The 25,207-nt window shown below is 34.6% G+C and overlaps 1 protein-coding gene across 9 annotated transcripts in view; it reads right to left on the minus strand.

Annotated features, from left to right (window-relative positions):
• Positions 1–2,391: 2,391 nt before the first annotated feature.
• The window catches only part of ANKRD12 (ankyrin repeat domain 12), a 73,835-nt gene continuing 51,019 nt past the window's right edge, over positions 2,392–25,207 (minus strand). For 5 of the 9 annotated variants that reach the window (XM_026699387.2, XM_087931069.1, XM_026699386.2 and 2 more), the window contains 9 exons: positions 24,531–24,677; positions 23,210–23,410; positions 22,689–22,831; positions 21,096–21,243; positions 15,516–20,083; positions 10,508–10,606; positions 10,091–10,234; positions 6,802–6,897; positions 2,392–3,787 (listed from right to left, as the gene is read on the minus strand). In XM_026699387.2, the coding sequence (XP_026555172.2) occupies positions 3,602–3,787; positions 6,802–6,897; positions 10,091–10,234; positions 10,508–10,606; positions 15,516–20,083; positions 21,096–21,243; positions 22,689–22,831; positions 23,210–23,410; positions 24,531–24,677 (5,732 nt within the window). In that variant the 3' untranslated portion in view covers positions 2,392–3,601. Of the gene's footprint in view, positions 3,788–6,801; positions 6,898–10,090; positions 10,235–10,507; positions 10,607–15,515; positions 20,084–21,095; positions 21,244–22,688; positions 22,832–23,209; positions 23,411–24,530; positions 24,734–25,207 lie in introns of all 9 variants that reach the window. The other 4 variants (XM_087931073.1, XM_087931075.1, XM_087931071.1 and 1 more) reach the window with 1 other exon arrangement.

A 25,207-nucleotide genomic window follows, 5' to 3' on the forward strand; every position in this document is an offset into this window, starting at 1 on the left:
TCCGTGTTGCCGTATGCGTGAGGCAACAGCATAAAATGAGCATTTTTTAAAAAAATGGGCGCCAGGGTGTTCACAGAAAAAAAAAGAACAACAAAGGTCATCTTAACTGATATTGGCCCAGGAGTTGAAAAGCTCTTTGCCACAGGTGCTAGACACAATAACCTGGTCTCCTCTCCGGGCTTGCTACATTATCTAATTCTTTGTGGATTGGCTAGAAGGGTCGCCTGGTCCCCTTCTACATGCCTTTTGTATAAATTAATGCCGTGAGCAAATAAGAAAAAAAAACAGTATTATTAGGCAATCATAATCCATACACATATCTCAACCATAAGGTGATTTGCTTGATTTTGCCTGCTGTGTGAATCCCAACAGTTGTGTAAAACATAGTTTGTGCTTTAGCTATTATTTGAAAGGAGCCAATTTGGGCTTTACTCAGTCTTGTTTGAATCGTGATCTATCATGTGCATACCCAGCACTTGATTGACTAGAAAAAATAGGCCAGTGGTTATTGTTTGCTGCAGTTAAGCCAAGCTTCACGAAGGGCTTAAGTAGCCAGTATTACTTATTGAGACCATAGTTGCCTCTTTCTCTCACCTATATCCCTTTTGCAAAGAAAAAAGGATCTTCAGTTCTGGTGCTTATATACAAACAAGCCTAGTGGCAGCTTTAAACTGAGTGTAGCAAATGCTCCAGGCAGCTGATTGCTGTGGATAGAAGAACTGCACCAAGGAACTGAGAAGAGCCAGTCTGGTGTAGTGGTTAAGGTGGTGGCCTAAAAACCAGAAGTCTGAGTTCTCGTCCCATTTCAGGTATGGAATCCAGCTGAGTGACCTGGGGCCAGTCATTCTCTCTCAGCCCAACACACCTCACATGGTTGTTTTATTGAAGGGAAAATAGGAGGAAGGAGCAAAACTTTTACAATATATTCTTCCTATATTTTGTGTATAAACAAGTCTTTAAAGCCTTATTTTAGTCCTGGTTAAAAAAAAAACACCATTAAAATATACTAGGAAAGAAAACACCCACCCACCCATCCACGTTGGTTGAATAAGTCAACTTCATAAATATTTTTAATTTTCAAAGTTTAATCTTCATTCATTTTAAATATTGTTCTAGAAGCTGATTTAATTCATCTTTTTTCAGGAATTTCTTCAAAGGTATAAAACATTTTGTAAGTCCAAAATAAGAAAGATATCCAAGTCACTCGTCTTAGTTGAAATCCACACATCCAAGTTAGTATTCTGATTTGTGTGTCCCTTTTAACAATTAAAATGTTACCGGTTTCAGTTGTAAATCCTGTATAACAGTCAATATTATACTGTAATTTTAAACCCATATCCAAAATAGCCTGATTCTCAGTTGTATCCTATCTCCTCTTTTGAACTCAGTTTTATATGAGTTTTAAATTTATAAGTACATTGTTGCCAAATAGACTGCAGAGAGCAACATACTGTAGATGTTTGGAGGGCTGGAGGCTGCATATGTCTAGTCTAGTCTAAGGGTGACATGATAGCAGTCTTCCAATTTTTGAGAGGCTGTTACAAGGAAGACAGGGACAACCTATTCTCCAAAGAACTTGAGAGCACGAGAAGAAATAATGGATAGAAACTTATTAGATTCAATCTAGAACTAAAGAAAATTTTCCTGACAAATTGAATCAGTACAATGAACTTGCCTCCAGAAGTTATGAATTCTCCAACACCTGAGGTCTTAAAGGAGGGATTGGATAGCAATTTGTCTAAAATGATATAAGGTTTCCCGGGAGTTAGACTAGGTCTTCAAGGTCCCTTCCAACTCTGTTATTCTGTAAGCAAGTTCTGCAAATATCCTTCAATTTTTTTCAGAGTTAAAATGCTTTTCCCCATTCAGTATTAGTAGTTCTCTTTTCATTATAATCTTCAGTTCTTTCTAATTGCCTCTAGTGACCAGCTTTCAAAGTGTCCTCTTATTAGGTTTGTTGCTAATCCACATTTTCTGGGGCAAAAATTCCTTAAATTAAAAATCTGCATATGTTTTAATAAGATTTTAGGAAAATATAATTATTATATACTATGTTATTTGGCATTTTAATCGTTAAGTTCTTAAGCTTAGATGAAACTTCTTTCACTGAAAATTGAAGAAAAATCACCCAGTGTTATAAAACTTGTCTTTCTAAAGGTTCTTAATTCCCAAAAGCAATTTGCAATCCATTTTCAATGATGTTGATTAAGAAAGAAAGTATGAAAACTCAGTACCGCTATGAAAGCTCCAAAGCTCAGCTTGGGCAAAGTTGACTGTCCTGACTCCAAATTTCTAAAAGCCTTCTATATACTCCCCGTAACAAAAGCAGGCATTTTGCTAACATAATATTAATTATATGTTCACAAATAATAGGAATATACAAGTACAATCTTATCATGGAACTTTCAAGGATTTATTTGTCAAATTGTATAAAACTTCAAAAATGAAAATTTCACAATCACAAGGATTCAAACATCTGTTAGCATGACCAATAGAATTTATTAAACATAGTTATTTACAGTTATTTATATATGTTTCTATCAGGGAATATTAAAATAGACAATATACAATTTAAGATTTCTCATTGAGAGGCATGTAAAAGGAAATAAATTGGACACTGAAAAACTCCTTTAGGGACCAGGATGTAAGAGCTGGTTTTCTAATCTTGTAAAGATTTTAAACAAAATACTCTCTTCAAGTTAAGTCACAAATATGGCATTGTAGCAGCAGAGCAAACGACAAATGGCTCTGTGGAGTTAAGACATAATCCAATAAGCACTGCAACAAACTACAATGAAAAGGGATTCATGCAAATTTGTCTGAATGAATGGATGCTGTACAAAGCAGTATATTGGATTGGTAACAAATATTTCAATCAGTTAGGTACCCTGTAGTAGGGAAAAAATTCAACTGAGCTAGCATGCAATACCACTCAGTATCAAATCTTAGCAGTAATGGTGATGAACAAGCAGCTGAATCAAACACCATGCTTTTAAAAGAAAATTGTTTGTACATTACAGATAAGAACAACAACAATTTTGGTCCAATAAACATTAGACAAAACAGTTTTACAATTAAAATATCTATTTTTGTACAGGGCTGAACATTAAATACAAGAGTATTTACATTTGCACAATATGTATAAAATAAGTTATTTTAAAAAATGAAAACAATATAACATTTTTTTCCAAAAAGAAAACTGTACAGTTAACCTATAAATTATATAAGATGAATAGACACTCTCATTCTGCACATTCCCACAAACTGAAAAGTTCTTCCACAGGTTTTTGTTGTTTATGTTTAATAATAAAAACCACTGAAGTTTTAAATAGCAAGACTTTTTGGTGGACTTACAGCTGCCAGCGCTGTTGAATCTTGAGTAAAAGACTGTCATAGATTTATTGAGTAGATGCTTTTTGAACCCAGAGGCTAAAATAATACCATTTATTAACAAATGGTATTTATATGTGCAATACTGAATGAGATTTGGAGCACATTTCAGAAGGAATACATGGAATATTGATAAAGGCAGTATTCCATTTTAGTGCTGTAATTTAAGCATCCCACAGTCTTGAGCTGTAACAGCAAGAAATGCTAGCTGTCATATAGGTGTCAATTCAAAGTCATCATTAACATCCACAAGAGGAACATAGAATTCCTGGATTTCATAAATGCTGACTGATTTATAAGTTGCAGGATCAAGTTCTTGTAGTTTAAGCTGCCATTCCAGTCTCTGAACAGCATTTAAAGCTGCTGCTTCATGTTGCTGCCTCATCAGGAGACACGTCTGTTTCAAAACAAATAGAAGAATCTTTAGTTAACTCAAGCATGCTTCTATATAAACAAGCACACTGTACTTCTATTAACCCAGGAGCTATTACTTTGGCAATCCACAGGTTGATTAGACTTGTAAAATGATTTGGCCAGGTTCTCATAACTGATTCCAAAGTTTATCTACAGATTTTTTTTAAAAAAATTAATACATAGTATTAATAATAATGCCAATACTGTATTGGATATTAATTTTTAATAATAGTCTCTTGTCTTTAAATAATTTAAAAAAATAGTACAATCTATCCTCTAAAACAATAGCACTTTTAGGCTTCAATTCTACGTGCACTTATAGGTAGTCCTAGTTTAGCAATTACAATGGGGACTAGCAACATGGTTGCTAAATAAAGTGGATTCACATAACCATGATTGTGCTTTCTCGGTTGAAACTGACAAAAGAGTAATAATTTTACAATTTTTGGCTTTTATTTGCCTGCTAACCATTACCTTTGTAATTTTCACCCCCAGCACTATGTAATTAAAAAATGCTTCTATCATTGGAGAGGAAGAGATTAGAAGAGAATGAAGCATACTACAAGAAATACAATTCGAAAGCAATGTACTGGTACTGACAGCTGTGAGCATGCTTGGCAAATGGCTAAATATATTTCCCACTGTGTGCCTCCTTACTCTCTTCTAACCCCTTAATCTCAAGTCTTTCTGTTCAGTGAAGGGAAACAGAGGAGAGAAATGACTTGTCATGGAGAAATGACTTGGATATTGACAGGGCAGGAGAGAGAGAGACATGTGTATTTCCTTTTTCTTACTTTTGCAAACCTGGGTAGGGCAGTGCATTTGAATGGGAAGATATCATGAGAGAAATGAGGGCTGCTGGTCATGCATATGGCAAAGAGTTAACCCTAGTCCAATATGGCACTGGAAACCGAGAAAAGGTGAGTAGTTAACAATGGGCCTTCACTAAGGGTTTCTATTGCACACCAACTCCCAAGAGGAGCAGAGTAGTGAGGTGGCTTCTCTCTGTAGCTCCTGATGAATTCCTTTATTGCTTCTTGTCCACAGGGGAGATTTGCATTTGCCTCAAAAAAGACATCTATTAACTTTTGCGTATCTCTCCCTGGCTGACCCAGGATCTGAAGGGACCCAAAAGGGCATTTTCCTTTATTATTATGAATTGCACCCAGCTGGAGTGTCTATCTCAGCATACTTGCAGAAAGGAGGTCCCCAGAAGCCGGTTGGCCAGCCAGTTTAAGTCATCTTTTTTTGTTTGGGTGGAGAAAGAGCTACAGTTAATTCTGTTACTCCCTACCCAGAGCAAAGCAATTGGAGATGAAGGGATTAAAAGAGAATAAGGTACACAATGGGAAAAACATCAGCTGTTGCGAGTGCACTCATGGCTGTCAGCATCAGTACATTGATTTTGATGTATATTCCCTTTGTGTGCATGCTTACTCTGTTCTAATTCATTCTTCTCCAATATCTCTGCTCTGCAAGGAGGAAAGAAGAAAACAACAGATTAGATACAGGAGAAAGAAAGTTGACTGTAATGATGACCAATGTGACTGGGGTACTGTGAAAGTCATAAATAGTTCTAAAGTTATATTTTCAGAACAGTTGTAAGTTTGAATGGTTGAGTCAGTGGTTGGTAAGCTAGGACTACCTGTAGTAATTTCAGTGGATTTTATTTTGTACCATGCATATTTTCTATTCTATAAAGTTGGTGAGTCTTGTCTTACTGTTTCCTTTAAAAAATGCAGAAATATATCTTGCACCATTTCCCCCCAAAAATAGCATTTATATATGCAAGTTACTCTTTAACATAATTAAGACTCTAGTGATACGATTCCAAAGAACAGGAATTTATTTACATGTGTCCTATATATGTGTCTTTACATGTGTCCTATAGGTTTCATCTTGCTTTGTCATCTCTGAACTCCACTGAAATATGCAAAATATCTATGGTTGAAGCATTTCCTTTTCAGAAATCCTGATGTGACATAGAATTAACTGTTCACACCTCAAAATTGGTCATTGTAAACTAGATAGCTTCTGGGACACTAGATCAGAATTGCATTCCAAAGTCTAAGCAAGACAATCCACAAATAAAACATTTTGATTCTGAAATGTTCTGTGCATCTTTAAATTGCAAATATAATTATAGGATTGGTGTAAATTCACTGCTTATGAATTGTTTAATTTGGAGATTTGTCTTAGCTATTATAGCTAGTAACATTGAAAATGTTTTCCCATTTTCCTGCTCCCCCGATTTAGCACACTAGCTTGTCTTATACATAGCCTAAAATTTTACTGTATATTGTTTCATTCAAATAGGGTCCTGTTTAAATTATGAGGAAATTTGCTTTCTAACTTCCACTGAAACAAAAATGGTTGAATATATTTGTATTTGTCTTGACTGTGTACTTGGAAATGTGTATGAAGAATATCTGAGTTAGAATTCTGCTATATTCTAAAGCATTTCACTTTTGTGGAGCTGGGATGGGCATGGCCTGCACCTGACGCATCCAGCGTATGGGCCGCCAGATTGATACCCTGCTCTAAAGTGTACAATGACCACCACTGGCTCACTCATCTAGTCAATGGGAGAAATATCTGACCACACAGTTCTTCTAGTATTGCACAAAACTCAGAATAATGGATGAAAAAGCTTCCTACATGCAAGGAAACTGTGGGAATTGCTCCTTCTGACTCAGTATAATATAAAACAGTTTTGATTAGAGTATAGAACAGAAATGTGGATACAAATGCTATTATATCAGCTATTCTACTATTCCTTTCACATTTGAAATCTAACAGCAAATACAGTCTTTTTAGAATAGATCTACAGACATTTTAGAACATTCTTCAGCAAAAGAACAAGATAAAATGCTATTTCTACTTGAATTTGTAATAACACAAGAGTCAGATAGAGTGGGCAGCATTTCTAATAAGTTACTACCGGTAGAAATTTTTAACTGAAAAATATTTTGGGAGAAGTTCAATGAAGATACGTACCTTTAATTTGTCAAATTTGTCATCCACATCCTGTAACCATGACATAAATTGCCTTGCATTAAATCGGTCTCTAACGGATGCTTTACTGTCATCAGTCTGTAAATTAAACATATTATACCTGTTAATTATAGGCTAATGTAATTCATTATTACCATTCATTACCATGCTATACAATGACTTTGATAGATCTATATGTTTAATGATAACTACAGTTTGTCTGTAAATGTTATATTATTCTTATTTCAATTTAGTGGAAGAATTAAAATTTAAAAATGTGATTTGCTAGGCAATCCAGATAAACTTTTATTGCACAATCTCTTTTCCACTATAGGTAGCCCTCCCTTAAACCTCACAGTTGGGACTGTCAACTCTGTCACTTAAGTGATGCAGTCATTAAACAAAACTTCAGCTGACCACACTGGATTTATGACAACAGTTCTGCAGCACTTGTTATGCAAAACACCCATGGACATGAAGTGAGACATCATGTGATTACAACTTGGAATTTTACTGCTGGCTTCTCTTTTGACTTTGTTTATTGGAAGCCAGCTATGATGTTTGCAAATGTGATACTGGATGGGTTGTAAATCTGCCCGTTATGAAGCACCTCCTAATTGTTAATCAACCTGTATCTTTTTATAGCCCCCACAGTGTGTCTTCTTGATATACTGTGTCTTTAATAATATAGTTTTAATTCAGCTGCATTGTAAGCTCTATTAATACTCTTCTGACAGTTCATAAAACATCTAAAAAAAATTCTACTACCCACTTGGCTTTATGTCGTATGTAAATGTAAAGAAATTTTACATTAGCATCACAATGCCTTCTTTGTGGAATGTATAAATTAATATAAATAGAAAGAATTTTATGTATTTGGAAAATTTGTAACATGAAACATTTTAACATAATTGCAATGCTCACCATTTATAGCAATATTTATAGCCATTTGTTTAGTAAATCAACAGCAATCATGGTAAAATTAAAACTTTATTCTAAGTATCTGTGGTCATCATTTGTAACATAAATATAAAATGGAGAAAATCTTTAGGGCATATACACAAGAACTTGAGAGGTGTGGTTGATCAAACAAGAAGTCTACCCAACTCACAATGTTTCAATGAAATTTAAGGTGTCACAAAAGCAATGGTTCTCCCCTTTCTCATTTATAAAAAAGCACTAGTCAGAGACATATTTCTTTTATTTTTAAAAAACTAACAATGTATATTTTTCATGAATTTTAACCCACCCCTTAAGTTATAGTGTTGAAGCCATTACTGATTATGTTTCATACTAACAAATTCCTTAATTCCTGTACTGAATTAAAAGCAACTTTTTGTCCTTATTGAATAAAGCTGAAGAACCATGAACAGTGTTATAAAACATAGACATGATTTTGAAGAACTATATTATTGTGTATTATTGTATTTTATTAATTTTACATAATGGATGACAACATTAACCATAAAAACATTTTCCACCATGATCATGAATGCAGTCTTCCCAAAACTGACGATCAACATAACAGCAGCCCCTAAAATAGTATGCTACGTTCCAGAAATTCAGAGGAACAGGACTAGATCTTTACTGTCTTTTAAAAATTGAGAGAAGGGTACAAGCTGTCTTTATGGGGAAAAACTGTTTTAAATAATGGGGAGACTACTAAAAAGGCCTTCTCCTGGACCTCTTCTCCAAACATCTCTTAGAATACTCTCTCAGACATATTTTTGTATGTAATTATGCAAGCTACATGTTCCAAGCCAGTTTCAAAATAATTATTAAAGGACGGCTCATGTAAAGTGAGCTACAGTAGTTCAATTGAGTGGTGATGATGGCAAAAGTTTTTGGAGTTAAAGGTTGGCTGGCACAGTTTTGCAGTGGTCCTTCCTTCTTCCATAGTTGATTTCAGATAGTGTTGGTGGGAGGTGGAGAGGTTGAATCCAGGTCTCTGCAATTGGGACACCCCAGGATTGGATCTTAACCCTAACCACTGAGCATGGGGTGCAGTATCCTCAGTATAGTTATACATCTTCACTCCTTGAAGGGCAGATGATGCTGGTATGGTACTGGCTGAAGTGCCTGGAGGTGTAAGGGTCTGGATGGGAAGAAACAAGCCTTGATCCAACCCTGGTTAGATGGAGTGGCTTTACGTTTTGATCTCTCAGGTCCAGGTGTTACAATATCTTTGACTCTGGATAAGAAAGCACTTCCCTGGACTGAGCTGGTATGCCATTTGGGGGTCCTTCTACGCTCGTGGAACTTGCTTTACCTCCATAATATCTGGGAGGCCTTGCTCTTGATCATTCATGCCTTGGTTACTTCTGCTTGAATTACTGCAATGCGATTTATGTAGGCTTGCCCTTGAAGAACATATGAAGTTACAACTACTGCAGAATGAAGTATGCAGGCTTCCATAACACTGTATGCTGCCAGGTTCATCCACATTACAATCCTTTTGTGCAAAGTGCACACTGGCTTCCAGTTTCCTTCTAGGTGCAATTCAAAATGCTGGTTATTATCTTTAAAGTCCAAATGGCACAAGATTAAGTTATTTGTGGGACTGCTTCTCACTGAGAACAACTGCCTGTCCTACCAGATCAGGTAGGGTGGTCAGGCTCCTAGTCCCTTCCCTTTAAACGTTGCCATTTTATGGACCTAGGAAATGTGCCTTTTCTGTGAAAGCCTAATGCCTATGGAACACACCCTTCTTCAAGGTTCAGCGGGCCCCCATCCTTTTAACCTTTCAAAAAAACACTTGCTTTCTACCCAAGTGTTAGGATACAGTGAAGTAGATGGGATGAATCTGTTGTGGGCTGACTGAGAAAATTTAGCTACAGTGCCAGTCCTTTTTGTTTTAATGTATTTGTTTTATTGTAGATATTGTTTTATTTTGGGGACGCGAGCCATCCAGAAAGTAGGCTTGAGATGTACAACTATAGAAATATTATAATCAAACAAACACATACATAGACACTATAATTATGTTTTTCTACAGCAGGTATGATTGCAATTTGCATACCAGCTTATGCTGACAAAACTGCCTTTTTAATTATGGCCTCCACCTGCTGTTCTAGCAGGACCCCCAAATCACAAAACTTGTTTCATGGGTGTTGCCTAACCATCCAAAGACAATACCAGTTATCAATAGACGATCTCAAGAAAATGAATCTCCTGAAAGAACGTAAAGGCACACAACTTTTCTACTGTTTTCAATTAACTGCATGGATATAAACTTATATTCACAATGTCAATAATTTTCCTTTTATCGTATTTCTTCAAACAACTTGTTTACCTGTGCATCAAGAGGCACGTTATATACTTCGGCATCCAGCAGTACTGTACATGCACTAAAAGGCAAAGTCTGATTTGCTAAAGTTCTTGCTGCTCGATAATGGACTCGTAGTACTTCTTGCTCATTGGAAACAATAAGTTTTTCCTAATTAAATTAGAAGACATATAATTTAGCAAAATCACATAATCTTTTATTAACTCAAAGATACATCTTATCACTCTAAAAAACTAATCTTTCCCCATACTTATGAGGGAATCCTGTTTAAAATGTACAATGCATTGTATTTTAAAATTCCCTTGAAAAAAATGGAAATATTTAGTTCTGAATCAACTAAATATAATTTCTTATAATTTACATTTAAAAAATAAAAACCTCTTAAAAGTAGTGATCTGTCAGTAGACTTTATTACATTCTTACCCTTTCAATACTGTGTTGTAAACGAAGTTTCATCCTTACAACTTCTTGCTGCTTAAAGAGTTCCTTAAGTGGATCAGATAGTGATGGTGGTGGTGTGATCTGTAAAAGAAATATCACTTTGATATAAATCTGTATATGCAAAAGATATATATTCTGAATGTGTAAAAGATACATTTGATGGGAAGTAAAAATTACAGTATTTAAATGGTGGCTAAAATTGGGGCAAAAGTGAGTATAAAAATGAAACACTTGCTGTATATTGTCTTGAACTTTTTAAAATACAGTAATTTTAAAATACACTGGGATCTAAGGTCGGACTTGATATAAGGCTTGGTTCTAGTAAAATTGATCGTTCATACAAGATTATTCTAAATATCTGCAATCTTGCATCACCAATCCATTAGGCTCCCAAGAGTGTAATTAATAATACACATCAGAAAAATATTACCATGCATTTAAAATGCTGTTGCCAGAAGAAGATGAATAGGAAAAAAGGTAAATCTAGATAAAAAGCCTATGCAATGTCCGGTTTTCTCATTTTTGTCAGCCTAAAGTTGTCTTTTCTTTCCCTAATGAATGTGTATACACACACACTTGTATGTACATAAACATAATCAGCAGTCACTCCAAAAAATCAGGGCTAGGTCAAGGATGACATATACATACATAGGTCTGTGTCTCTGTCTCTATATATATATATATATCTGTTCTCTTAAGTTTTCACGGGTATTTATATGTATGGTATTCAGCTTTGTTGGGGTATTTTCCCACATCATTATAGTTGTGCTTTTAAAGTTGTAGCAACGTTTCGGCAGAATCTTATCTGCCATCATTAGGCTTCTGTATTGTGTTCGTCTGCGAGTCAGACTTTCACAGCCGTTTCTGTTTTAAATTTGGTGCTAGCCTACACTGTGCCAGAATGGTTTTTTCTTCATCCTGATTGGTTGGGAATCTTGGTCTGTGTTTATTGGTCTTGGAGTTTGCTGTGTTCTGCTTGGTTGGTGTTTCTAATATTTTCTGTCTGTTTTGTATTGGAGGCTTTTAGTGCGGCTTGGTTCCGAGTAAATGGACAGCTATCATTTATTAAGAAGCTAGGTTTCATCTGGGTGCCTGGTTGGGGTGGTATCGGGGAAAGAGATTCCAACTCGATCAGTTAAACAAAGATTTCCTAATTCTACACCTGGAATTGAGCAACAAAATCCACCCTCTACTTTGGGACAAGATAAAACAACTTACAACTTGGAGAGCTGAAACTGAAACCACTTACAAAAATGACAAACTCCTGAAGAAACTAAAGAAATTAGAACATGACAAGAAAGCCCCCAATAACTCACAACACCTGAAACAATTAGTATACAACATTTCCAACAGAGAACTCACCAAAACAGAAACAGATGTCCTAACCAAATGATTCAATTATGCTATAGCACCCCAAAAAATCAACACAGAATCTATCATATGTGGAGTGGAATCCAGCCTAACTAAATTAAATACAGATGAATAAGCCTAACTAAATTAAATACTGATAGAATAAGACACCAAGTCACTAACATCCTATGCACAAGCAAACCACCCAAAAGCAACTTGCACAAAGAGGAATTAAAAGCCCTGCAAGCCTTAAGGAATGACAGCAGCATAATCGTACTTCCAGTAGATAAAGGTAATGCCACAGTAATAATGGATAGAAAAGACTACGAAACAAAATTGACAGACCTACTCCAAGACTCCACATACAAATCCATAAACACGGACCCAACCACATATCTGGAAAAAATAACCAAGAAGAAAATTATAACCAGCCACATGAGCAAAGAGATCCAACAGACAATCATCCCAAGAGAAAAATCTTCCAGATGCCCCAAACTATATGGCCTCCCAAAAATACACAAAGAAGGCATACCTCTCAGACCCATAGTCAGTTCCAGAGGAGCACCACTACAAAACCTAGCCAAATACCTAGCAAAGCAGCTACAGTCCCATGCTGAAGCAGCAGCTTCACATGTACAAAACTCATACCACCTCTTGGAAATGATCAAAGATCTACACGTGGAACAAGAAGATCTGCTTGTAAGTTTCAACGTGGTTTCACTATTCACTCAAGTCCCGGTAAAAGAAACTCTTGAAATAATAAAAAATAAATACCAAACACCCAAACACCTCATGGAACTAACAGAACACTGCTTAACCAACACATATTTCATATACAAAGGACAAATATACAAGCAAATTGAAGGAGCCCCTATGGAATCACCACTGTCACCCGTCATTTCAAACCTGTTCATGGAAGAATTCGAATCCAGAGCCCTAGCCAATGCCACCGACAAACCCAAACTATGGTTAAGATATATCGATGACACATTTGTTATTTGGCCCCATGGAAAAGAAAACCTAAACAATTTCCTAACACACCTAAATAGCACACACCCCAAAATCAAATTCACCATGGAAACAGAAACAAACAAACAACTACCATTCCTAGATGTACTAATCTACAAAACAACAGATGGCACACTAGGACACACCATATACCAGAAGAAAACACACACCAACCGCTACCTCAACGCCCAATCCCACCACCACCCAGCACAGATAAACTCCATGGCCAAAACACTAATTGCCAGAACCAAACGCCTGGCAGACAAGACACACATAAAGACTGAACTATGCACCGTGACTAAAGTACTGACAGCCAACGGCTTCCACAAAAGCAAAATCACTGGCTTGATCCACAAAAACACCCTGAGACATAATGGAGACCTAGAAGATGAACAGACCTATGGAACAGCTATCCTGCCCTACATAAGAGGTACTACAGACAAAATCAGTAAGACACTACACAGGCATCACATCAAGACTGCCTTCAAAACAGACAGAAAAATAGCAGCCATCCTAAGAAACCCCAAAGATAAAATTGACCTGGAAAACCAAGGCATATATGAAGTCCCCTGTGCATCATGCCCTGCCACATACATTGGACAGACCAATAGAAGAATAAGTACCCACCTAGATGAACACAAAAATGCAGTAAAAAAGCTGGAACACACTTCCTCACTAGTCCAACACATGAAAGCCACAGGTCATAGCATTGACTTCAATGGCACCAAAACCCTAGCCACCATAGAAAACCCCAGCCACAGAATTATCAGAGAAGCCATAGAGATTGAAAAAAGACCATAAAGCATGAACAGAAGAGATGATTCCATCAGACTGTCAATCATTTGGCAGCCTGCACTCACAAACAAAAAAATCTCCACACCACAAGCCAGGCAAACACCTGGGCACAAACAGATCCCCCCGATACCTCCAGCTCAAACACACCCCAACCAGGCACCCAGATGAAACCTAGCTTCCTAACTAATGATAGCTGTCCATTTACTCGGAGCCAAGCTGCACTAAAGGCCTCCAATAAAGTAACACAATGTTGCCAGCCAATCAAGACAAAAAAAGCTACAAAACAGACAGAAGATATTAGAAACACCAACCAAGCAGAACACAGCAAACTCCAAGACCAATAAACACAGACCAAGACTCCCAACCAATCAGGATGAAGAAAAAACCATTCTGGCACAGTGTAGGCTAGCATCAAATTTAAAACAGAAACAGCTGTGAAAATCTGACTCAAAGACAAACCCAATATAGAAGCCTAATGATGGCAGATGAGATTCTGCTGAAATATTGCTACAACTTTAAAAGCACAACTATAATGATAATGGGAAAATACCCGAACAAAGCTGAATACCATACATATAAATACCTGCGAAAACTTAAGAAAAGATAGATAGATAGATAGATAGATAGATAGATAGATAGATAGATAGATAGATGGATAGATAGATAGATAGATAGATGTAACATAACAAGGAACTATTAAATGCAATAAATAATTAAAATTGCTTGTAAAGTAAGATAACTCTTTTATAAAACAAATCCCACATCTATAGTATATATTCCAACCATTCTTTCCCTCAAACACAATTCACTGTCACATAGAAAAACACATGTGTTCCTTATTTTTTTTCCCTGAAAAATAGCAAGAAACAACTAAAAAGACAAAATAAAGGCTGAAGAGACAAGAAAGAAGAAAAGAGAAAGGGGAGGAACAAAACCAAATGGAGATGAGAGAGAAGGTAACTGAACAAGGAAAGAGAGCAAACCCTTATTTAGATATATATTTTAAAAAGGGTCAAAATTTCTTTGATTAAATACTCTCAAGTAATTGCTATCTTTAGTTAATTTGCAAAGGCAACCGTGTTATTATCTGCATCTCCTGCTTCTTGTTTTCTCCTATTTATTTTTATCAGTTTGTCTTCATAGATATTTATGGGGGGAAGTTGTATATCTATGAATTGATATAGGATAAATAAGATGATTTTTCACCAAAGTACCACATTAATGCATGATAACTAAGCCAATTTGCATTCATTTCTTTGTATAAATGCTGATGAACTATTCTTACTATGTATAGGAATTTATGTAATTAACAAAAAATGGAGGAATGTACTTGAGCAGGAACTGTCAGCCTAGGAGCATCTCAAAGTTGCAGAGCACCTCTGAGCAGAGGAATGCAACCGTATTCAAACCCAAGTATTACCCTGGAATAATTTAGCCAAAGGTCCAAAATCAACCAGCTTTGAAAAGATTAAATCTAAGTCTGTTCCTTTCCATCCACACTCTGACATTCTCCAAATACACGATTTCTTCTGTATCACCTGTCTGAAGAAGGGCCAAGAAATCTAGCTTCTATAAATCAGCTGGTTGTACCATGTGCAATTTTTTTCATGATGCACTCAAGAAATCTTTTTTAAATTCTTTATTTGCATAATATGCATTTTATATTTGTTGAAGGAGTGAATGCATGAGTAAAACATGATTATGTCTGCATTTTCTGACTGAGCATATCAGCAAGATAAACACTGATATTGTTAACTTACAATGAAGTGAAGTTTTGAAAGCAACAACTAAGAGCCAACAATTAATTCTATAGTAACTCAAATTCCTAGTTACTTACTGTTGGAATGCATATCTTGCTCAGGGGATTGCCATCTAGGAGGTATGATCCATTGAAGGTTACATATTCATCATAATACTGGGGTGCTTGAGGAATAACGCTACATAATAATTTACGTTTCTCTTCTATTTTCTTTCTTATATGCAAATATTCAAAATACGGATTTGCTCTCTCTGAACTGTATGGCTGAATCTCTTCTAGTTTTAGAGAGTCTACAACAGCTGCCAGAGACTGATGAGTTTTTTCTTTAGCTTGCATTAAAGATGCATTTATTTGAACAGGCTGAGGAACACGTGACAGCTTTCTTTTACGTGGATGATGTGGCTGAGCATCTTCTTCCTCAGTTAATCTTATCCGTCCTTTCAAAGAGGCTGATGAATCAAAATCTCTTTCTGAGATCTGGGAACAACCAGAAAGGTTCTGCTTACTTTGATTAGCAAGGATATTTGCTCTATTCCTTGTAATTCTTTGAGGAATTTCATAGTGTTGTGCTTTAGGATCTTCTATTGCTTCTTCCAATTCTAATTTAATAGTTGGACTATATTTATGTACTTCATGTCCAGTTAACTGTGAATGGCTTTCCAAATTAGGTGGTAGATACTGTTGCCTTTCTTCCATTGAATTATTTTCTGCACTGTCCATATTAAAAAAACTTCTATTGTACTCACTTGTAATTCCTTTCAGTGTTCTACCGTTTAGCTCTTGAAGATCAAGGTCACTTTTATTACCAGCCATATGAGATGAACAGATGTCAATGGAATGGGCTTTTTCACCTTGGAACTGAATGTCAATTACACTAGTATCAAGTTCTTCAGCTTGTGACGTTTTATAAATGAGCTTACTTACTGCAGATGGATTTGCACTGGAGTGTAAGCGAGGATCATTTGCAACAAAATCCTTTTCAAAATTTTGTGAAATATCTTTAGTAATATTTTCAGGATAAACTGTGATAAGCATATCTGCTTTTTTGTTGTTTGACAAGAAGACATTTTTTTCTATCTTTTTTTTGCTGGCATCTATATCTAAGATTGAATTGCTAGGTTGAATGGAATTTTGTGGGTTCTTAATAAGAAGCTCTTGGCTGTTTGTATCTGACAAAGCTACATGCTTTGACATATAAATTGTATCTGTGCTTGGCTGAATCTGAGAAGGGCAACAGGACTGAACAGACAAAAATTCTGCCATTTCCTGGGATGTAGGATTTGATACATTTTCAGCATGATGATAAAAAGATTCAGAACTTTTTTGCTCTTTCATAGTTTTATTTTCAAAATTAGTTATGGCTGAGGCATTTGTTGCATCAAGCTCACAGCCTGAATAATTTGAACAGGAACAGTCACTATTTAATGAAATAAATCTATCCAAAGGCACATCCCATGTTTTACTTGATGGAGTCGTATTATTATGTTCTGAATATGTATGACTCTCTCCAGATGAGCTTGAGGGAGCAGTGTTTTTACCAACTGCATCTAATACATTAGGTTTATGAACAGGTCTACTTGGGGATAAAGTGGAACTGGAATACAAGCTGGTCAATCCATTCTGGGAATCCTTTTCAAGCAAATTGCAACATTCATTTTTAGGAAAAGTATTATAACTTTGAACTGAGAGTAAAGTATTGTGATTACTTTCTTCTGGTACTCGGGACTGTTTTGTATTTTCATAAATACATACTGGCATACTGCATCTGCGCACTTCTACAACTGATCTGCAATCATTTATAACAAATTTTACATCTTCAACTGATGCTGATCTAATATAAGCTGGAGGAAGTCTGTTTAAAGTAAGTGCTTTATTGCGCTCTGGCAACTCTGACAAACTATCATTCTCATAGTTTGCAGGTGATTTGGCACTAGGCAAAAATGGTGAATGTGAAAAAGACATCTGAGAATCAGATCCTTCAAGCATAAAATCTGAATCATACTCAACAACAGGTCTTGGAGGAGTTACTGTAGTATGACAAGAATCTTCTGAGCTAGCAATTGAGATCATGGATATTGATCTGGAGGTTAGTCCAGTTTTTTCACTTTCTGATCTAGGAGACCTATTTAAGCTACTGTCCAATGCTAGGGATGGTTTTCCATTAGAATTTTTTATATCAACTGACTGTGATCTACTGCTGGTAGCATCTTTTAGCTGCTTATCTTTCCCAGAAGCATCTGATAACTCTGAGCTTTTTGAACGAATTAGTTCTTTGTTCTTTGAATCAGTAAGTGAATATTTTATTTTATCCTTATCTTTTATTTTATTAAATTCAGTACAGGATCGATTCTTTAATCTTTCTTTTTCCTTCTGTTTTATTTTTTCTTTGTGTTTTCTATGCCACTGTTCTATTTCCAGATCTTTAAGACTAAGCATTCTTTCAAAGCTTGTCTGCATCAAGTCATCATTTAATAATCTCTTTTCTTTAGGTCGAGTGTCTTTAGACACTGGTAATGGTTTAGATTTAAGCTTTTCAGTTTCAGATTTTAATTTAGATACATTATTTTGTTGCATTTTATCTTTATATTTGTCACGCTCTTTGTATCTGTCAATATCTTTATCTTTTTTATCCTTCTCTCTTCCATCAGGAGTTTTCAGCAATTCATCTTTTGGCTTCTCTTTTAAGAATAAAGTTTTTTCACTACTGCATTTTTTCTCTTCTGCTGTTTGCTTCATGTTTGTAATTACTGAACTATCACGTTCTTTCAATTTCTCTTTTTTTTCCATTTCTTTTTCTTTGTTTCTACCCTTTTCCATTTTTGAATATTCACTATCCTTTTCGGAACTCTTGCATTTCTTATCATTGCTGGATTTTTCTTTAGATTCCGAAAAGTATCTATCATTTTTTTCTTTATCATGCTTCTTTTCAAATCTTTCTCTGATTTTTTCTTTGTCATCAACCTTTTTAATAGCATTGAAGCTTTTTAATTTATCATGTTCTTTGTTTGTTTTTTCTACCTGTTGAACGTACACCTTTTCCTTTTCTTTTGTTTTTTCATTATTTTCAAGAGAATCTGGTTTATCCTTTTCTGATTTGTGTTCACATTTTATTTTTTTCTCTTTATCTGTATTTTTTCTTTCTATTTTTTCAATAGAAGAGTTTCGCTTTTCATTTTTTTCTTTATGATCCTTTTTTTCTGGTTTATCAATGTCCTCCTTGTCTATTACAGTTATATTTGTTGACATATCCCTAACGCCTAAAGAGAAAAAATCTGCTTCTTTATCAAGAAATATGCTATGGTCTTTTGTTTTCTCTTCCTTGTCATTTTCTTTTTTAGTTTTTTCTCTTTCTTTTTCTTCTCTAAAATTTTTATCTTTTTGAAAGCTTCTCTCTTTCACATATTTGTCTTCTTTAATTAAAATCTTTTCCAATTTAGATTTCTTCTCGGACACTTGAGGGTCATGATCTACAGTTGACGTATCTTCTGCCTCATCACTTTTGAAAAAATTTTCTTTCCAAAATTCTCTATCAAACTCAACATTCCTCTGGACATCCTTGGAATTTTCCTTATGCTTACATCTTTCTTTCTCTCCGTCCTGTTCCTTTTTATGCTTATCCCTATCCTTTTCTTTATGCTTCAATTTATGCTTTTTAAGCATTTTACCCTCCTTGTCAGTCTTCTTTATCACAGTGTCAGAATTTTCAAAGATTGGACTGTTATCTTCATCTTTAAGTTTAGGACTAGATTTCTCACTAAATTCTAAAATAAATTCTTTCTGATGCTTACTTTTGTCTCTGTTTTTGTAAGACTTATTACTAGAATTTTCCAAAAGAAATTCAGTATCTGCATTATGGTCATATCGAATTAATTCAGATTGTGAAGTCACCTCTGACCCTTCTGGAGATAAACAAATTTTAACATTTTCTTGTTTAAATGTGGAAGACTGTTTTTCATTAATGCCACATGAATGTTTAGGGGATCTACTAGGAGTAATATGGAGTAAGGACAAAGAAGAATCCTCCTTCGGGCTAAATGTTTTTCGAAAATTATCATCTTCTTTGCTTTTGTCTAATGATTCTAACAACGAAACACTCAGGTTTGTCAATTTGGAATGATCTTTTTCCTGTTTTAATTGCTGATTTTCTTTATTTTTGCTTTGATTTTTTAGTTTTCTTTTAACTTTTCCTTTTTGTTTACATTCATTATAAACATATTCTTTTTTACTCTTTGCATCGGAATTTGAAATTTCTGTAACAGTACATGAAGGAGATATTATTTTTTTGTCTTGAAGAATGTCTTCATCTGAACTTTCAGAACTTGAATACAGGACTCTGGAAGGTTTCTGTTTTTTATTTTTAAATGATTTTGGAAATGATAGTTTTTCCTGAGAAAGAAATAAGTTACTTTGTTCTGTTTCAGACATATCTTCTTTTCTCAGATCTTTCCGTGGAATTTGTCTATCATCTATCATTTTCTTAACTTCTTCATCATCATCATCTTTGAATTCATATTCATCAAGAGCTGATGGAAGAGATGTCTTACTGGAAACATGTTTGTTGTCATTAGCCAGAGATTCTTTCTCTGTCTCAGAATCCATATTGCCTTCTATGCTGGAAGGATTTACAGATGGTGCTTCATCAAGATCTAGAACAGAAAAACAGGTTGCTGCTGTGTTCATTCCTTTACTGTTAATAGCAATCAAATCTTACATACTTGTCATGCATTTTCATTAGTTCAAATTATTGTAGTATAAATTAGATAGAAGTAAATATGAAATGTGCTACTTATTATTAATTATATAATAAAGCACTGTTACATTTAACATGGAATAATAGTAATTTGATAGTGAATTCCAGGGGTAAACTGCAAATTCACAAAAACAATTATGTGTTATTTAAGACTTTCAATTCTTTTTACTTACAATGAACTATAATCTAGTTGTTATTGTTTTCTTACCATACATAAATTTTCTTACCATACATAAATACATATTGTATTTATGTTATTTTTCCCCTTACCATACATTTTATTGTGTTTTATGCTTTTTTCATGCCATAAGTTTAAATGACAGGTATATACAACAACAATGATAATTCTATATACATATTAAACAGAAACATCAGAAATAGATGGAACAGGAGGCCCAAAAAAGTTTTTTATTGCACTGTAATTCTCTTACTATAGTATCCCCATTGCTGCTTCAATGACAAAAGCTAGGACCTACAGGTTTAAGGCCCTTCTCCTTTGTAATAATTGTATATTTTAGAAAATTAAATTGTATCTTCTTACTTCTGTATCTGTCAAGGAGAATACTTTTTGAAGACACTTGAAATAATCAAGCAAACCTATTTTATCCATCCCTATCTCTAAACACAGCAGTTGGAAAAAATGTACATTTTAATTAATTTAATGAGTTAACAAAATATTTCCAAAGTTCATATTTACAATGTTCATTAATAAATTTTACATATACACCACTTTCAATGTATCAAGTCAAATTCCCTGGGTTAACTTAAAATTTGCAAGTCCTTTGCTACAAAAATTTAACAACAAAGAACTCATTTGCATATCCCTACTTGAGCTAGTTTTTTGAAATATTACACAATTTAAACATAGTATATACAAACACAAATAATTTAACATCATTTTTTCTGACCTGAACAGCCATCTTCATCATCAGAAATAGGAACTTCTCTTTTCAGTAATAGTTCCAGTTCTTCTGTTTCTGCTACATCTACAGGTCTTTCTCCATGTTTATTGGCTTGGAATGGATTACCACCATGTCGGAGGAGCAACTTTACAATCTGAAATATTAGGTTCATTGCAACTAAAAGCCCCATTTTAAAAAAAAATGATCAGGAAATAAACTGAAAAACTAACCTGTATTTTTAACACTCTTACTTTGAAAAATGCCCCATGTATACTGATTCTATCAATAAATGATAGAATGATAGATATGATCAAAAGTGTTGAAATCCTCATACTTTTAATATGTAACATGCCATCTATGATTACTCTAAAGCAGTTTTTGAAGTTGTATTAGATTATTTAAAAAAACACTGAATATTAGCCTACATAATAACCTCATAATCAATTTCTGCCAGCTAAATAAAAATAGGACTTAGCAGAACTTTAAATACTCTATCAAAACAAATATTATATCAAAACTTGATACATAAAAAGGCTTTGACATAACATAAAGCGTATCATCAAGACAGATATTTTATCAAAACATGATAGAAGTATTGATGCTTTTGAACTTTTGGAAAATTGTTGGAAAATACCATAGACAGTTGGGAGGGGGAAGAAATAACTGAACAAATCAACCCTGAATTCTTACTTGAGACACAAATGACAGGCTCAGATTATTATATTTTGTCATATTATATGAAAACCTAACTCCCTGGAGAAGTCTACAGTACTGGGATAAATGGAAGAAAAAGAAGAACAAACAGCAAAATGGATGGACATACAGTGGTAATGGAAACATTATTGGAGGAACAGGTTGGGGACAGATTCTCCCGTATAAAAACTATGTGGTTGCCAACACCAATTTGACCCTTAATAAATTTCCCTTTAGTAGGACAAGCTTCCATTTCCTGCTTCTCTATAATATCTGAGGTATCAGATATTGCATACTGAACTGTCTGTATCTTGCTCTTTGCCCTCACAACTTAATAAAACACCTTTCCCCTTATAAATGTTCTTGAAACATTGACCTAGGAAGATTGTTTATTCTCAGTCATCCAGGTCATGAATGTCGCAAAGGTGATTTTTGTTAAATATACTTCACTTCTCATTCAAGAAGTTTCTTGGATGAGAAGTAAAACGTCTTAAAGAAAAATCAGAAAGTTCAATTACTTTTTTAAAAAAGCACCTTTGGGACACCCATGACCTGGATGACTGAGAAGACCTATGAAGATTCTGTGTTTCCTTTGCAGGCTTCTTCCCCCAATGGCATTATTATTTTATATTTTCACAGATAATATAGCTGAGGTATATTGCATAACTCTTCTTTATTGCCATATTATGATTGTGATTGCATATGATTTGAATCTCTATCTGAATAGATACCTTGAAATGCACAGTAAAATAATCATCATTGCCTTTGCCAGTGATATTGATAACAAATTATTCATATCCATGGGCCTAACTGATAATATAGGATTCCTTTGCTATATTCTGTTTAATAAGCTTTGATTATTAAAAATAAACACATGTATTTAATTTTTCCATGAATGATACCTACCTTCCTATGTCCACTGCTTGCAGAATCATGGAGTGGTGTATCATCATCTAAGCCTTGAGTATTTACATCTGCCCCTGCTGCTATCAAGACCTTAGCAACATCATAATAACCTGCATTACAGGCTTCATGGAGTGGTGTCCAACCTATAACAAAAGGCAGAACATAATTGCTCCCAAACTACTTATACCTAGTGGACCTGTATAAAAGTCCTGCAGAAGAAGAATTCTGTCTCATCTAGATTCTATTTGAAAAGAGGACATCTTTCAGTTTCCAGGTAAAATTCTTATCTCCAGTTATACCTGGACTGTAGAACTCAAGGGAGAGGTAGAAAGATGACTATTACCCATTCCCTGCTTTTGAGAAACTCCAAATATTTGCATTCACTGTTTTTTAAAAACTTGTATTGTAAGGAATCTTACAATAAATCTGGAATTCAGTTTCATATTTGACAAGGGATCAATCATTTTACTAATTATAAAATACATTAGATAGTCTTAAAACTGACTACTGGTCAAACTTACCTGCAAAATCTTTCACGTTCACATTTGCACCAAGACTAATTAATTCTTTAACTTGTTTAACATCACCTCTAATGGCAGCTGTATGTAAAGGGGTTTCCCCTCGTTCATTTCTTTTATTAACTTTATCTTTTTGGCGTGATGAGGAGCTTGGAGTTTTCTTTTGGGTGGTCACTGTTTGTAAAGGGTGATTTAAATTAGGATCTACAAAAACAAAGTTCAAAGTATGAAATCAGTAAAGTTGTGAAAATGAATGTTAACATACTTTCACATTCTCTCTTCCCCCTTTCTCTCTCTCCCCCTCACTCCCTCCCCTCCCTCTTTTAGTGTGAGGATTAAGGCATCACAGTAGAAACCATAAGATTGTGAATTCTAATCCCAATTTAAGAATAAAACCAGTTGATTGACGCTGGACCAGACATTGTCTCTTAACTTTAGGAAGCAGACAATGTCAATTCATTTCCAAAATCTTGCCAATTGTCCAGGCAATCATGACTGACTCAAAGGTCGCCCCCACCCCAAGGGGAGGGCCAGAGGAAAATGCTTGGTATCTCTCTATCCCATTTTAGTATGCAAACCATCAAAAAATATAATTCAGATTCAGACCATGGTAGGCTACTCAAGTGTATGCAAAGATACTTATTGATACTTATAGCTTCAATGCTTATCAATTAACCTTATTAAATGATATTATAATGCTGGGATTACTTCATTTTCTCAACTTTAAAAACATAAGTGTTTTAAGTCACTGATATAAGATAAAATAGAATGAATACAGTTAATTAAATATAAGACATCTGAATCTAAACTGATTAATATTAAGTGCTGTTGAACTAAATAGAATGTAACATTTATAAACAGTTTATGATCAGAATAAACTGCATTTTTGTTGATACCTGATAGATTAAATTTTAGTGTTAGTTTTAAATAAAGCTTCATTATTTTCAAGATTACTGTATTTAAACTAGCCTGACAGAGGGAAAATAACTTGCAAAATAGTATTGCCAAATTAAAAATAAAAATAATTTAATTGCCAAATCAAGCCATGACTTGAATACTTTACTCTGCAACTACTAAAGATGGTTAACTCACAAATCAAACTCATGTATGTGTATTTAGAATATTAATAAAGCTTTTTGTTAATGTTACATTAATTGTCAGAGTACAAGTGAAATAATTCATTTTTTAAAATAATGTTGACTCTTCCCAAATCAGGAGTAAATTGCAGGTACAGTTCTAATTAAAATCCAAATGTCCTGCTATGTTACCTTAGCCTCTATCTGATTAGAGAGTCATATACAAATGGAAAGAGTTCTGTTATTACCTGGGCTGTTGTCTCTTGCAGTCATCTGCATAAGAAGGGCCATCTGTTTACGTTCTGATAATGGGTAACCAAAAAGAATACTAACAGGTGCTGTTTTTTTATTTCCAGCTTCCTTTTTCATTTTCTTCTTTTCTGGGACTTCTTTCTCTGGAAATACCAGTAGACTCATAAGAGCAGCAAAATATTCCCAATTATAGCAGATTCTAAATAAAATAAACATCTTCAAATTGAGAAAATAACTCCCTAAAGCTATTAAATTACTTCCTTATGTTGATAGAAATCCAAAAACATTAAATATTCCCTCTGCCTGAGTAAATGAGAAGTACATAGAGCACCGGTCATAAACTTTGGAGAATCAAACTCAAATATATGAAAAGCAATACTTTTTACTCTAGGGCATTGCTTTAGTCGATACATCTATGCTCAACTATGCATACAAGGCTTATAAAGTGGAGGTGATAAAAGAACCCTATTTTATCAACATAAATTCCTAAAAATGGATATATAGCTGGAAAACTGGTACTGAACTGCTTCTTCATTGTTTATAAACATATGCATGTATACATATATATTATACTATATATTATGTTTGTGTGTCTGTGTCTGTGTGCAGATGGATAATGTAATGGTTACAGTACTGCCTTTGATGTGGGAGACCAGGATTCAAATCTCAGCTT

Source organism: Pseudonaja textilis, chromosome 3, assembly GCF_049901715.1.
Source record: "Pseudonaja textilis isolate UNSWEBS1 chromosome 3, rPseTex1.2, whole genome shotgun sequence".
Classification (NCBI taxonomy): domain Eukaryota; kingdom Metazoa; phylum Chordata; class Lepidosauria; order Squamata; family Elapidae; genus Pseudonaja; species Pseudonaja textilis.